Here is a 15,697-nt window from a genome sequence, read left to right as displayed (position 1 = left end):
TTTAGGGGGGAGCAGTATACAGGGGGGAGCAGTGAGCAGTATAGGGGGGACAGTAAGGAGAGGAGTGGTGAGCAACATGAAGTGTACTGACCACATTAGGGAGCTGAAGTGTTGCAGATTGAGAGAATTGATTGAGAGGCGTCACCATATTGATGAAGGTGAAGCCTTCCGGCATCACCATGTATGTTCCTCCTCCTAGTACTCTACCATGCAACCACCTGTGCATGTATGTGAAGATTGCCACACCCCCGCCCCGCCCACCAGCTCAGTCAGCCCGTGGAGAAACTGCTGGCTTGGAGAGAGGTCTGCCAGCCACAGGAGGCTACACATCGGGGAAAAAGCTGCACTGCACTGTTCCTGAGGGGAAAGCAGAGGCAGCCTTGGTTGCATAGATTCATACAGGTGCCTGTACAGATCCCCTGCAGCATGGGTGGGGTGCAATTGTGACCCCTGAAGGTCCTCCAGTGAGTAGGAGGGGTGGCATATGGAGGAACCGATTTGTCCATTTCTCCACTGCCGCAGATGGATGCCTGCAGGAGAGACAATGGGCACATCGGCGGCATTCAGAGGTGGCAGGAGAGAAATGGGCACATCGGTTCCTCCATATGCCATCCCTCCCCTGGCAGAGTGTGACAGGGCACATCAGCCCTGTAGCCAGGAAATCGCGCGGCTGTAAGGGAGCCGCAGCCGAAATGCGGGAGACTAGGGATGTGTGCCAATGCTTACATTGCTTTTATATTATAGTTTATCATTATTTGCTATTTTATGTCTAGCAAAATGCAAAACTCAGATATTTGATTAGGAGCTTTTTTTTAATGTAAGAGTTTCTCAGAAAATATGAGACCTGATATTATTTTTTTTATTAAAATTTTTACAAATTTTAAACCCATAAAATCTAAATCCAAAAAAATCATATTTTGACTTGAATATATTTGTGTCTAGGTCTTCAAGTTATGAATTGGAAAGGGAAGTTCCTCTTGGTTACTTCCCTCCACCTTTACATCTGAAGGACAGCATAAGTTCAGGAATGTTCTCAAAAGACAAAATGAAAAAGAATCCCACATCACAAAGGTAAGTTTTTAAAGAGAGTTTTCATGAGTTAGAAATGTTGGAAAGCCAAGATGCTGGACACATGGCTTAGCCCTGATTGCTTTATTGGTAAATGGGAACGGAAATTACATCATAACCATGTAGTTCCACTGGGACGAGCATTACATTGTGCAAGCTTTAAAATAACCTATTGACAGAACTAGTAATAATAGAATTTGAGACTAGTTGTTGCACCTATATCTGTATAAACAGTATGCTAACATCCCTACACAACCACTACCTCTGGTTCCATCTTCTTTCAGTGTTCTGGGTTACTGTTTGCAGATAATCTCAGGTCCATTTCTTGAATATCTTTTAATACTACATGTCTCTTTTAATAGCATTTTAATTCGTTTGCTGGGGTTTACTTACACATCTGCAGCGAAGTAACAGGGAAATCTTAAACCTATGTAGTGGTAGCAATGTGCCCACTGCTTCTCGGTGCTGCCCATGGATCAGTAAATGATTATCCATTTGCCCTGCGGAAGATTTTCCCAATTTCATGACCAGGCAATTCTTTTGTTATTCTACACTGTGCTACTCACTGTACCAAGATTTATTTTATATCTTTTTTCCCCACACAAATAAAGCTTTCTTTTGGTGGTATTTGATCACCTCTGCGGGTTTTATTTTTTTGAGCTATAAACAAAAAAAAAGCGATAATTTTGAAAAAAACAACAATATTTTTTACTTTAAAAAAAGACAAACAAATTTCTTCATCGGTTTAGGCCAATATGTGTTCTACTTATTTTGGTAAAAAAATCCCAATAAGCATATAATGATTGATTTGTTTGTGCAAAAGTTATTGCGTCTACAAACTACGGGATAGATTTATGGAATTTTAATTATTTTTTATTTTTTTTACTAGTAATGGCGGCAATCAGCGACTTTTAGGGGGGTTGCCACATTGCGGTGGACAAATCTGACCCTAAGTGACACTTTTTGGGAACCAGTGACACCAATAGAGTGATCAGTGTTTAAAAAAAATTACTGTATAAATGACACTGGCAGGGAAGGGGTTAACATCAAGGGCGATCAAAGGGTTGAATGTGTTCCCTGTTGGTGCTTTCTTACTGTGTGGGGGAAGTGCTGACAGGAACAACATAGAGATCACTGTTCCTAACCACTAGGAACAGCAGATCTCCATGTTGTCCCGTCAGTTCTGCCTCTCTGTGAAGCGATCGCGGGTGACCGGCGGACATCGGGTCCGCCGGACACATGCATCAGCTCCTCCTCCGAGCAGCGGGCGCACGTGCACCCACACTATTTACTGCATGAAACGACGTACAGGTGCAATGTTTGGCGCAATAGAGCTGCCCTGCCACAGTATATATGCGGTGGGCAGTCTATAAGTGGTTAAGCTAAAGCAGAATACCAGGGGCATGCAGTTTGGCTTGGGTGAGTATATACGTGAGTGGGTTGTTGTCAGTTCTAACTATGAAGTCTGCACCATATTAGTAGTCTTTCAACTTATCCACCACCGCCTACTTCAAGGCCAGGAACTCCAACTTGTGTGTAGGGTAGTTCTTCTGAGCAGAGGTAACACTTCTGCTCACATAGGCGACAGACCGCAGGTGTCCATTGTGTTCTTGATACAATACCCTGCCTAACCCATCTCGTCTGGCATCGACATGCAGTTCATACGGTTTGTCTGGATCAGCATAGGCTATGAAAGTAGCAGTCGTTAAACTCTTCTGAACTTCAACTGATTGAAAGCTTGCTTACACTGGTCAGTCCACTGCTCTCCGATTGACTCCCAAGGCTTCCTAGGCTCTCTGGTTTGTCTAATGGGTTTTGTTAGGTCTGGATCATCATCTTCATTCTCATTCTTCAGTAACTCGTTAAGGGGGCGAGCTATTCTAGCAAATCCCTCAACTGATCTCCTGTAGTATGAGCAAAACCCCAGAAACGACCTAAGCTCAGTCACATTGGTAGGCCTTGACCAAAAAGGTGACAGCTTTCAACTTCTGGGGGTCAGTAGCCACTCCTTCTGCAGAGACAACATGGCCAAGGTAATTATTTGAAGGCTGGTAAAACTGACATTTTTCCAGGGACAGCTTCAACTCTTCATCATGAAGCCTTTTTAGGACCTTCTCTAGATGCTCTTCATGCTCTTCAAGGATTTTACTGAAGTCTATGATATTGTCTAGGTATACCAGCACTTTGATGGAGAAGACAGTGGGGGACATGAACCCGATCAGTCTCTGGAGTGTTGCTGGAGCACCAGACAGACCTTGTGGCATCCTGTTGAACTAGAAGAACCCTACTGGGGTGATAAAAGCTGTCTTTTCCCTATCTTCAGGGTGCATGGGAATTTGATAGTACCCACTCCTAAAATCCAGCACACTAAACCACTTCGCCCCGATAGGCTCTGCAGGGCATCTTCTATCCTTGGAGTTGTGTACTGATCAGGGATGGTGCTTCGGTTGAGTCTGCGGTAATCGATGCACAGTCTCAGGGACCCATTCTTGTTCCGCACCACCACTATGGGAGAGGCATAAGGGCTCCTAGACTCCCTGATGTTGTATGATCGCTTCAATTCTGCCAGCTGCTCCCGTAAATCTTCTAGGTCCTTCTTAGGGTGTATTCATTTTTGCAACATGGTCTTGAATACATTTGTTAGGAAAAATACTTTTTTTGTGTGTGCAAATTAATAAATCTTGGTTGCAATCAAAGGCCCACATTTGTGGGAGTATTTGTTGTATAGTGTCCCATAGAAAATGTTGATTCTGAAAGGAAAGTTAAATGCCACTAAACTCAACTGCCATTAAAGGACTATAAACTACTCAGTGTACATGGACAGATAAGATAACAGAGAGGAGAGTTTAGGGGCTGCTAAAAAAAAACCAACTGCTCCTAAACATCCATTTATCAGCAGCAGTGTACATGAGGCCTAAGGCTTTATGAAAGTCTTATGAGAAAAGCTAAATTTTAGGCAACAAAATCCTACTTTACAAGAATTCAACTACAGGGGATTATGCATTATACAAGTGTCCAGCAGACAGTTGATAATAAACGGCGTTAAAGCGGACCTTCGGTAATTTTTCATTTATTAAATCTTCTGCCCTTGTTGTTTTAACTTTGGAAAGTAAAACTTTTTTTCTGCCAATAAACACCTTATACAGCCCACTTCCTGTTTCTTGTCTGGTAAAAAAAACTAGGCTTATGCACAGCTCTCTCTCACTCTCGTGAGAGTTTGCCAGGATGGGAAGGGGGATGAGTCATAAGAGGGCCAATGAGAGCTGAAGAGCTTGAGGTGTGCCTCTGTGTGCCTGTGTAAATCCAGGAAGTGAACATTCAGCAACTTCAGCTGCCCACAGTTAAAATGGATGCAGCCAGCCTTAGTAGAGGGAGATTTCTGCAGCATATTTGGCAAGCACAGAATCACAGTATATATAAAATAATATGCAAATCACGTACGTGATTTCGTGCACACGGTGATTGGACACAGCAGGAGCCGATCGTTCTGTGGAGTGATGGATCAGTGGTGTGTCTATGTATACAAGGCAAACTGCTGATCTGTCAGGGAGCAAAGGAGAGATCTTTGTGTCTCAGCTAAGCTGAAACACATATCTCTTTTCCTCCAGTCTGTCCCTCCCCCACACAGTTAGAAAAGACTTCCCAGGCACACACTTAACCCCTTGATTGCCTCTGGTGTTAACCCCTTCCCTGTCAGTGTCAATTATACAGTGATCAGTGCATTTAGCACTGATCACTGTATTGGTGTCAATGGTCCCCAAAAAGTGTCACTTAGTATCCAATTTGTCCGCCACAATGTCACAGTCCTGCTAAAAATCGCTGATCGCTGCCATTACTAGTAAAAACAGTAAAATCTATTCCATAGTTTTTGGACACTATAACTTATGCACAAACCAATCAATATACGCTTATTGGGATTTTTTTTTACCAAAAATATGTAGCAGAATACATATTGACCTAAATTGATGAAGAAATTTGATTTTTTACATTTTTTTTTACTGGGAATGTTCTATAGCAGAAAGTAAAAAATATTGTATTCAAAAATTGACAGTATTTATTTATAGCGCAAAAAATAAATAACAGAGAGGTGATCAAATACCACAAAAAGAAAGCTCTATTTGTGGGGAAAAAAAGAAGAACATGAATTTTATTTGGGTACAATGTCGCACGAGCGTGCAATTGTAAGTTAAACCAACGCAGTGCCGTATCGCAAAAAATGGTCTGGTCAGGAAGTGGATAAAACCTTCCGGAGCTTAAGTGGTTAAATAACAAACATGTCATACTTACCTACTCTGTGCAAGGGTTTTGCACAGAGTGGCCCTGATCCTTCTTTTCTGGGGTCCCCTGGCGGCGCTCCTGGCTCCCCGTCTTCATCAAGTGCCCCCCACGGAGAGCCAATTTCCATTGGGGCACTCATACGGGCGTGCTTCCGAGTCCTACTGCTGCGTCCATTGAGACAGACAGCAGGATTCGGCCCCGTTCCCGGGCTCCCATGTCACTGGATTTGATTGATAGCAGCGGGAGATGGTGGCTGGAGCTGCTGTGCTCATGCTCGTTGCTGGAAAGATCAGGTTCAGGTAAGAAAAATGGGGGCTCTGGGGGGCAGCTGCAGCACAGAAGGTTTTTCACCTTAATGCATAGAATGCATTAAGGTGAAAAACCATGAGGGTTTACAACTCCTTTAACCTTACTTCCATATAATGAGCTAAACAGATATTCTATAAGAATCAGTTTTGTCAAAATTTCGGAAAGTGTTCGTTAAGATACTGATTAAAATCTTACTTTTCAAAAGGGGTGTACTCATTTATGCTGAGCACTGTATATATATATATATATATATATATATTAGTAGAGGATTCATTCTTTCGTCTTCTTCTTGCTATAAGGCAGGCCTGTAAAAACCAGTGTTTGTCTACTCATACACAGGGCGAATGAGAGACAAGTGATATCACCTTGTCCTGTCATTCTAGCCTGGTAAAATAAGAACTACACTCTAGGTCATCCTCCTGACATTTTGTCACTTAACTACTAGCCTCTACGTATAGGCAGGGGCGTAACTACCACCATAGCGACCCATGCGGATGCTATGGGGCCCGCAGCCGAGTGGGGCCCAGTGAGGATAAGAGCACCACCGGCACAGTCTCCCAGCCAGGGGAAGAGAGAGGAAAGGAAGAGGCGAGCTGTCCGTATCAGCAGAGAGCTGAATTGTCCGATGTAAGAGCTTTCATTAGAACTTCCAGTGTTCCCGGGGCTCACGTCACATAGCTCCACCTTTTGGCCCGGTGCCTTTGATAGACAGAACGCCGATCCAATGCGGGACATGTGACGTCATTAAAGGCGTTGGGTCAAGAGGTGGGGCTATGTGACGATGAGCCCCGGGAAGACGGGAAATTCAAATGAAAGCTATTACAGCGGGCAATCCCGCTCTCTGCTGATCCGGGTGGCTTGCCTCTTCCTCTGCATAGGTGGAGCTGTATGGGGCACAGGCAGACCAGGCTGTATTGGGCACAGGTCACGCTGTATGGAGCACAGGTCATGCTGTATGGGGCACAGGTCATGCTGTATGGAGCACAGGTCATGCTGTATGGGGCACAGGTCACGCTGTATTGGGCACAGGTCTTGCTGTATTGGGCACAGGTCACGCTGTATGTGGCACAGGTCACGCTGCATTGACACTAGGGCAGCTGTGGGGGGGGGGGGGGCTGTTTGCAGGGGGCCCCATACAACATTTTGCTATGGGGCTCTGCTATTTCTAGTTACGCCCCTGCGTATAGGCATTTGTCAAAGTAGCAACACACTGAATGCACACATAGCCATTTGTAGTCAGCACCTTTCTGCTTACTTTCTAGGACTGTTTTAATGAAAGGTCCGATCATTTTTTACCTGGTTTATATCTTTGCTTTTATTGGAGTTTATAAGCTGGTGTCCTAATAAATCTAATGACAGTCTCCTTAGTCAAATTTCAGAGAATGCTTTGGGGGTTATTTACTAAAGGCAAATCCACTTTGCACTACCAGTGCACTGCAAGTGCACTTGAAAGTGCACTTGGAGTTGCAGTCGCTGTAGATCTGAAGGGGACATGCAAGGAAAATAAAAAACAGCATTTTAGCCTGCACATGATTGGATGATAAAATCAGCAGAGCTTCCCCTCATTTCAGATCTTCCCCTAAGATCTACAGCGACTGCACTTCCAAGTGCACTTTCGAGTGCACTTGTAGTGCAAAGTGGATTTGCCTTTAGTAAATCAACCCCTTTGTGTTGGAACGTGTTGATCTTGCGCCAAGTCTGTACCCTACATCACATCAGTATTCTAAAATAATTAGCCATCATTTAATGGTGCAAGCAACTAGTACTCCAAGAAACATATAAAGAATATTTTTGGATATCTTAAAGCTCAACTTCGCTCAAAACGGGGAAGTGCCGCTCTTCCTCCTGCTCCCCCCCCCCCCCCCCCCCCCAATCTCTGTTATATTTGGAAATATTTAACATTTTTAAATTTTTATTTTTTTTGAGAGGGCATGGGTACCTAGTTTTAAAAGGTCTCCTCCATTTCTCTCTGCCTGCAGCCTTCTGGAGCATGTCACAGGTCCCCGAAGCTCTGGGACCATTCACAAAGCGCAGCACAGTTCCTGCACGTGCAGTGGGCAGCCAGCTCTGAAGCCACAAGGAGTCACAGCTGGCTGCCCACAGTTAACATGCGTGCGATGGAGACCTGGAGACCGGTGAAGAACCAGTCTGGGTGAGGACAGCGCTGGATCCTGAGACAGGTGAGTTTCTGTTTAATCAAGTCACATCTCAGTTTTTGTAGCTGCTGACTCTCATTTTATCATTGGCCAGGGCCTCTTATAGTTCACAAAATTAAAAAAAGAAGTGGAAGTGCATTCCTCTTTGTTTCTTTTCCAAGCACTGTAGGGGTGTTGTATATATCTTTATAGAGCATGCGTATCCTCCTGTCTGCTCTCCTAAGGCTCAATGCACACTGGCTTAAAAAATTGCTGCTTCTAGAGGAGTGTGTTCTGTCTGTAGAAGCAGCTCAATGTTATCCTATGTGTCCATGCTCATTAGGACGATTACAGGCATATTTTGCGCTCAAAGTTTAGAGGCAGAAAAAAAACCCTTCTGGTTTACGTTTCTGATTGGAGCTTACTGGCAGAAAAAATGTAAAAACTCTCCTAAACTCATCTAAACTTTGTACAAAAACATTCTATATGAGCATTTTTTTCTGCCAAGAGAACTGGCATTTTTTTAAGCCCAGTGTGCATGGAGCCTTAAGCTGGATACACACTATCCAATTTTCTGTAATTTTTTTCCTTCAAATTTACCAAAACCATATAATATGAGGTCAAACCTTAATGCCCTGTACACACGTCAGGTTTTGCCGTCGGAATAAACTCTGAAGGTTTTTCCAACGGAATTCCGCTCAAGCTGTCTTGCATACACACGGTCACACCAAATTCCGATCGTCAAGAACGCAGTGACGTACAACACGTAAGATGGGACAATACATACAACGTCTCGTACTTGCTTCAGAACATGCGTCATTTTTGGTACGTCAGAACAGCATACAGACGAGCGGTTTTCCTGATAGGAATTTGTTCCATCTGAAAAATATAGAACAAGTTCTCTATCTAAGTCCGTCTGAATTTTCAACGTATAAAGTCCGATGGGACATACGCATGGTCGGAATATACGATGAAAAGCTCCCATCTGACTTTTTCTGTCGGAAATTCCGCTTGTGTGTACGCGGCATTGGAGTTTCAATTTCTATTCAATCAGGCAGGCCCTTGCACTACATGGTTTTGGTAAATCTAAAGGAAATCAGACAACAAAAGTTACATAGTGTGTATGGGGTCTTAAGCTTCATACACATGATCGGATTGTTGGCAGACAAAGTGCCAGACTTTTTTCCAAAGGGTGTGTGCCCTGAACTTGTCTTGCATAAAAACGGTACAAAATTGCCAGCCAACAAACATGAACGTAGTGACGTACTACGTGGAATTTCAGCTCTTGAGCGCCACCCTTTGGGCACCTTCTACTAATGTCGTGTTTGGTGAGCATTGATTCCGAGCATGCATGTTTGTACTTTGGACTTTTGTGTGACGGACTTGTGTACAGACGATACGAAAATCTGACAGCAGACTGTTATCCGCCGAAAATTTATTAGCCTGCCATCCAACATTTGTTGGCGGAAAGTTGGTCAACAATTGTCTGATGGAGCGTACTAACGGTCGGATTTTTGGCAAACAGTATGTCATCGCACAATTCCCGGCCAAAAATCTGATCGTGTGGAGGAGGCTTTAGTGTTGCCTCACCCTCCCAGCTCTTCTTTGTAGAAGGGCACTTCTTGTTATCTTTGAGCAGTGCTGGAGTGTTCCTGCACACATTCGGCTTTCTACCCTCATTGCTCATGTACAACTTTTATCTCTTCTTTCCTCCCTAGTGTTGTTTCTCTCCTCAATATTTTATTCTCTTGTGTATCTACCGCTTTTCCTCTTAGGTGTCATTTTATGCCCTCACTGAATTATAAAGATGACTGCAACCCCAGGAAATGAAGGCTGTGGGCTGCTCCCCTTTCAGCTAAATCATTCAATTGTAGTCATTTCAAAAATATTAGTGCTATAAAATTAAGAATCTGACACTTGCTGTTTTTTTTCTGGCGCCTTTAACTCTGCAGTTACTAAAAGATACATCACTGAATATCAAATACAGGTAAAGTTTTAGCAATGCCTTGGTAAAGTAAGCATATATGATCTGTTGACAGGGTCTCTTTTAGGTCTCAAATGTCTTAACTCGCTTCACTGTTGTAACATGCGTGATTACCTTAAGCATTCCTATTTCAGCAACCTCCTGACATCGATCATAGACTTCAACAGGTATAATGAGAAGTTCCACTTGCTACTGCACCTTGAGGAGAAACAAATGGAGATTGACATCAGAAAATATGACCAGAAAAAACAGAAAATGGAACGCCATCCAAGAGACAAACATCTCCTAATACTTGAAGTAATTGTATTATATTTTAGATAACTGTAGCGATCCAGTATCCAGTTATTGTTATGCTTTTTACATGGCTGTTGACTGTATGTTTTGTTAAATGCCAGTAAAATTTCAGGATAAACCTACAAAAAGAAAAAGTTTAAAGTGCCACTGTGCCTAGACCAAAGTCTGTATATGTTTGACCTGTGTATGTCAAGCTCACACATATATGCGGCACAGAGGTGGGACACATCCACAGGTGAGGCACCACATATATGTGCTTGGCTTTTGTGCTGGAAGTGTGCTCCACAGAGCGATCCCAGCATGAAGATTGACCTGTCACCAACAGATCTTGGTCTTCAAGTTATGATGGTTGAGAAATGTAGTTTTCTGAACACATGGCAAAGTCGCAAAGCTTGGTTCAGGCGTTAAGATTTGTTTTTAATCTTAGGCATGAAGGGATTAACAAGCCCTCACTGATCTATATAGTTCCAAGTACTGTGAAGTAATTTATCCTCAAAGATCACAACAGAGACTTTGAAGTTGGGCTTCAGTTGATTTCTTAGAGATACAGCTGACAGGTACTTGTTTTTTCTTTATAATAGGAGGCTGGCAGGCAGGCATATTCTGGCTGGAACTTGGGATGCCCATATGTGGATTGTTTTTTTTAGATCAGCTGAAGGGCTGATGTAAAAAAATCCCCAAAAATACAAACAGATTCCCCCATCCATACAAAGTGGATAAAGGAATCCTCCCCACTGTGATGTTGCATTCTGACAGTGGGCACTCCTCCTCTGTCAAAATACACTGGTTGGCTGCAAGTGCTGTTTGAATAAAACATTTCCAACGTTCCTGTTAGATGAACTATTCTTGAGTGGGAATGTGCCTGCTGAACCGGCTGAATTTCGATCCATCTATGGCCAGCTTAAGTAAGCTGTCATTGTTGAATTCAACAACCTGGCAGCTAGCATTTTCAGAAGAAGTTTGCAAAAAAATCCTCCATATTTCTCTTAGTAGAGGGGTCTTTCAAAATGTAGTATAATCAACATTTCCTCCTACACTTATGGCAAGTGACAGCAGAAATTGTAAATAGGAGCAACATTGGATGTGTACTTTCCCTCTGCATTTCTCTTTTAGTCATCCAGCCTAACTAGAATAGGGTGTGATGAATATTTGTTATGTTTGAATGGCTCATGTAAGCTTGAAAGGATTATAATGCCAGTGTGTTTTTGTTTTGTTTTGTTTTCTCCCTGCCATAGGTCCCTGGTGTGGCTGAAAATAGACCCTCAGTATTAAAGGGAGACCACCTTTTTGTGAGTTTGTCTGAAGAGTCAGAGGCACCTGAAAAAGTTTCTTATAAAGGTTATGTGCATGGTGTTGAACTAGAGAAAGTCAGACTTGGATTTTCTCATCAGTAAGTATTTCTCTTTTTGTGTTCTAATACAGAATAACTAATTACATTTTGTTGGCATTCATAAATTTGCATTAAAAAAAACACGTCTCATCATGTGCAGTTAATAGAGTTCTTCACGTGCATTTTTACATGTTTTTGCACTTTTATATTGCATGTTTTCTAAATACACATGGAAAAATGCATGAAAACAGAAAACCATGCACTACAATGTTCAAAAACATTTTAACCGATTCAGCCCCGGAAGAATTTACCCCCCTTCCTGACCAGAGCGGTTTTTGTGGTTCAGCACTGCATCGCTTTAACTGACAATTGCGCGGTTGTACGACTTTGTACCCAAACAAAATTGATGTCCTTTTTTTACCATAAATAGAGCTTTCTTTTGGTGGTATTTGATCGCCTCTGTGGTTTTTATTTTTTGCGCTATACACAAAAAAAGAGCGACAATTTTGAAAAAAACACAATATTTTGCACTTTTTGCTATAATAAATATCCCCAAATTTTTTTCTCAGTTTAGGCCGATATGTACTCTTCTACATATTTTTGGTAAAAAAAATCTCAATAAGCGTATATTGATTGGTTTGCGCAAAAGTTATATCGTCTACAAAATAGGGGATAGATTTATAGCATTTTTATTTTTTTTTTTATACTAGTAATGGAGGCGATCTGCGATTTTTTTATCATGACTGCGACATTATGGCGGACACATCGGACAATTTTGACACATTTTGGGAAACATTGGCATCAATACAGCGATCAGTGCAATTAAAAATGCATTGATTACTGTAAAAATGTCACTGGCAGTGAAGGGGTTAACACTAGGGAGCGGTGAAGGGGTTAACTGTGTTCCCTGCTATGTGATTCTAACTGAAGGGAGAGGGACTAACCACAGGAAGTGAGAGATCGTGGTTCCTAGCCAATAGAAACACACGATCTGTCACTCCTGTCAGAACAGAACAGGGAAGTGTGTGTTTACACACACTCGACCCTGTTCTGTGCCTCCTGGTCACGATCACTCATGGCTAGCGGTCATTGCGACCATCGGCCGTGAGCATCAACATCCCTGCTATGCAGCGGGCGCACACGCGCCTGCTATCCGGACCCCGCGAGCCAACGTACAGCTATGTGGTTTTGCGCAGGGGAGCCAACCTACTCCAGTATAACTGCGGCAGCTGGTCCAGAAGCGGTTAAAATGCATGTGAATTATGTAATGATGTTATCATTTTTAAATATATGTTACAGTTATGCCCTGTACACACGGTCGGATTTTCCGACGGAAAATGTGTGATAGGACCTTGTTGTCTGAAATTCCGACCGTGTGTAGGCTCCATCACACATTTTCCATCGGAATTTCCGACACACAATGTTTGAGAGCTTGCTATAAAATTTTCCGACGACAAAATCGGTTGTTGGAAATTCCGATCGTAATCCGACGCACAAAGTGCCACGCTTGCTCAGAATAAATTAAGAGACCAAAGCTATTGGCTAATGCCCCATTTATAGTCCCGAAGTACGTGTTTTACGTCACCGCGTTTAGAACGATCGGATTTTCCGACAACTTTGTGTGACCGTGTGTATGCAAGACAAGTTTGAGCCAACATACGTCGGAAAAAATCCATGGATTTTGTTGTCGGAATGCGACCGTGTGCATTAGTGTGTGTAGCACAGCAGACTCTTCTTCTTCTTTGATGTCACGCTTGTCTGAAGTTTCATAATGGATAAGGGATGAGTCCTGGTGATGTGCTATGAAATTGTGTATGTATATCTTAACCCCAGAGCATCACAGTAACACATATATGCAGCATCCAGGAAGTGTGGGCTTTAAACCTGGGAGATGTGTGTGTGTATATATATATATACATAAAAAGTCTACACACCCCTGTTAAAATGTCAGGTTTCTGTGATGTAAAAAAATGAGACAAAGATACATCATTTCTGAACTTTTTCCACCTTTAATGAGACCTATACACTGTACAACTCAGTTGAACAACAAACTGAAATCTTTTAGGTGGAGGGAAGTAAAAATAAAAAAATAAAATAATATGGTTGCATAAGTGCGCACACCCTTAAACTAACACTTTGTTGAAGCACCTTTTGATTTTATTACAGCACTGTCTTTTTGGGTATGAGTCTAGCAGCATGGCACATCTTGATTTGGCAATATTTACTTCTTATTTCTTCTTTGCAAAAACACTCCAAATCTGTCAGATTGCTAGGACAGTTCCTGTGCACAGCCCCCTTCAGATCACCCCACAGATTTTCAATGGGATTCAGGTCTGGGCTCTGGCTGGGCCATTCCAAAACTTTAATCTTCTTCTGGTGAACCCATTCCTTTGTTGATTTGGATGTATGCTTTGGGTCGTTGTTATGCTAGAAGATGAAGTTCCTCTTCATGTTCAGCTTTCTAGCAGAAGCCTGAATGTTTTGTACCAATATTGACTGGTATTTGGAACTGTTCATAATCCCCTCTACCTTGACTAAGGCTCCTGTTCCAGCTGAAGAAAAACAGCCCCAAAGCATGATGCTGCCACCGCCATGCTTCACGGTGGGTATGGTGTTCTTTTGGTAATGTGCATTGTTGTTTTTGCACCAAACATATCTTTTGGATTTATGGCCAAAAATTTCAACCTTGGTTTCATCAGACCATAACATATTTTACCATATGCTTTTGGGAGACTTCAGATGTGTGTTTGCAAAATTTATCCGGGCTTGGATGTTTTTTTTGTAAGAAAAGGTTGTGTCAGGTACTCACCAAGGCCGGAATGCTGAGAGCGGCTCCCCTAGCAACTAGGTGCGAGATACCCCTGAAGGTGGTACAGAGGGTATCAGGCACGGAGAGGCACGGGTTGCCAGCAGGTGTGCAGGTCACCAAGGTGTCACTTAGACGCGTAGAACCCGTGTAGCATGGACTGTTTGCTAAGCTGGAGAGAAGGCTGGCAGGGACTCCAACACTTGACCTGGAACCAGGAACAGAGCTGAGGAGAAGCACAGGGTTAAGCAAGACAAGTCCTTTAGCAGGCCGAGGGTCAAGCACCGGGTAAACGTAGTAGCAAGCACAGCAAGGCAAGTCCTTTAAGCAGGCCGAGGGTCAAACACCAGGTAATCGTAGTACAGGTTTAAGCAAGACAAGTCCGTTTAGCAGGCCGAGGGTCAAACACTGGAGAGAGGATCAGTAGAAGAGTCGTTAATCAAGCCGGGGGTCAAACACTGGAGAGAAGATAAGCAGAGAAGTCCTTAATCAAGCCGAGGGTCAAACACTGGAGAGAGGATAAGCAGAGTAGTCAAACGGTCCGGGTCACAATAGGCAGGAACAGGTATGCAGAGGATAAACGGGAACACTGGAAGCTGAGAAGACAAACCAGCAATGAGCACAAGGCATAGCTGCCTTTATATAGGCCCGCCAAGGGGACGTCCCGCTGTACGTGCATGCGTTCGTGTGCCCACGTGTGCTAACCCGTTCGGGTCACGCGCTCGTACCCGCCGATCGTGTGCCCGTACGTGCTGATGTGTAGCTCTACCGCGCAGGCGCACCGGGACGTGCCTATACTGACAGGCTCTGACTGTGTTAACCCTCTGACAGGTTGCCACTCTACCCCATAGCCCAGACATATGAAAAATACAGAAGAGTGTTGTCACATGTACCACACAGCCAGTACTTGCCAGATATTCCTGCAGCTCCTTTAATGTTGCTGTAGGCATCTTGGCAGCCTCCCTGAACAGTTTTCTTCTTGTCTTTTCATCAATTGTGGAGGGACGTCCAGTTCTTTGTAATATCACCGTTGTGCCATATTTTCTCCACTCAATAATGACTGTCTTCACTGTGTTCCATGGTATATCTAATGACTTGGACTCTTCTCCTGACTGAACTTTATTTGGGGTTAATCAGAGGCACTTTAAATGATGACAGGTGTGTACTGACTCCTATTTAACATGAGTTTGAATGTAATTGCCTAATTCTGAACACAGCTACACCCCCAGTTATAAGAGGGTGTACACACTTATGCAACCTCATTATTTTAGTTTTTTTGTTTTTACTACCCCCACCACCCTAAAAGATTTCAGTTTGTTTTTCAAAGTTGTACATTTTATAGGTCACATTAACCGATTGTCGCCCGCCGTCCGTCATATGATGGCCAGGCAGTGCGGCTCTCGTTCTGGGAGGGCGTCATATGATGGCCCTCCATTTAATCAGGGAATGCACGCGATCGTGTGTGCGCATCCCTGTTCCTTCGGTGGTGGCGT

General features: G+C 43.2%; 1 protein-coding gene across 1 annotated transcript in view; it reads left to right on the top strand.

Annotated features, from left to right (window-relative positions):
• LOC141128438 (putative helicase MOV-10) overlaps nt 1-15,697 on the top strand; it is a 156,020-nt gene that overhangs the window by 47,854 nt on the left and 92,469 nt on the right. Inside the window, exons 6-8 of the mRNA XM_073615724.1 lie at nt 943-1,071; nt 9,909-10,071; nt 11,304-11,458. Coding sequence (XP_073471825.1) covers nt 943-1,071; nt 9,909-10,071; nt 11,304-11,458 — 447 coding nt within the window. The remainder of the gene's footprint in view (nt 1-942; nt 1,072-9,908; nt 10,072-11,303; nt 11,459-15,697) is intronic.

Source organism: Aquarana catesbeiana, linkage group LG02 (genome assembly GCF_042186555.1).
Source record: "Aquarana catesbeiana isolate 2022-GZ linkage group LG02, ASM4218655v1, whole genome shotgun sequence".
Classification (NCBI taxonomy): Eukaryota; Metazoa; Chordata; class Amphibia; order Anura; family Ranidae; genus Aquarana; species Aquarana catesbeiana.
This window is presented reverse-complemented; position numbering and strand designations above follow the sequence as displayed.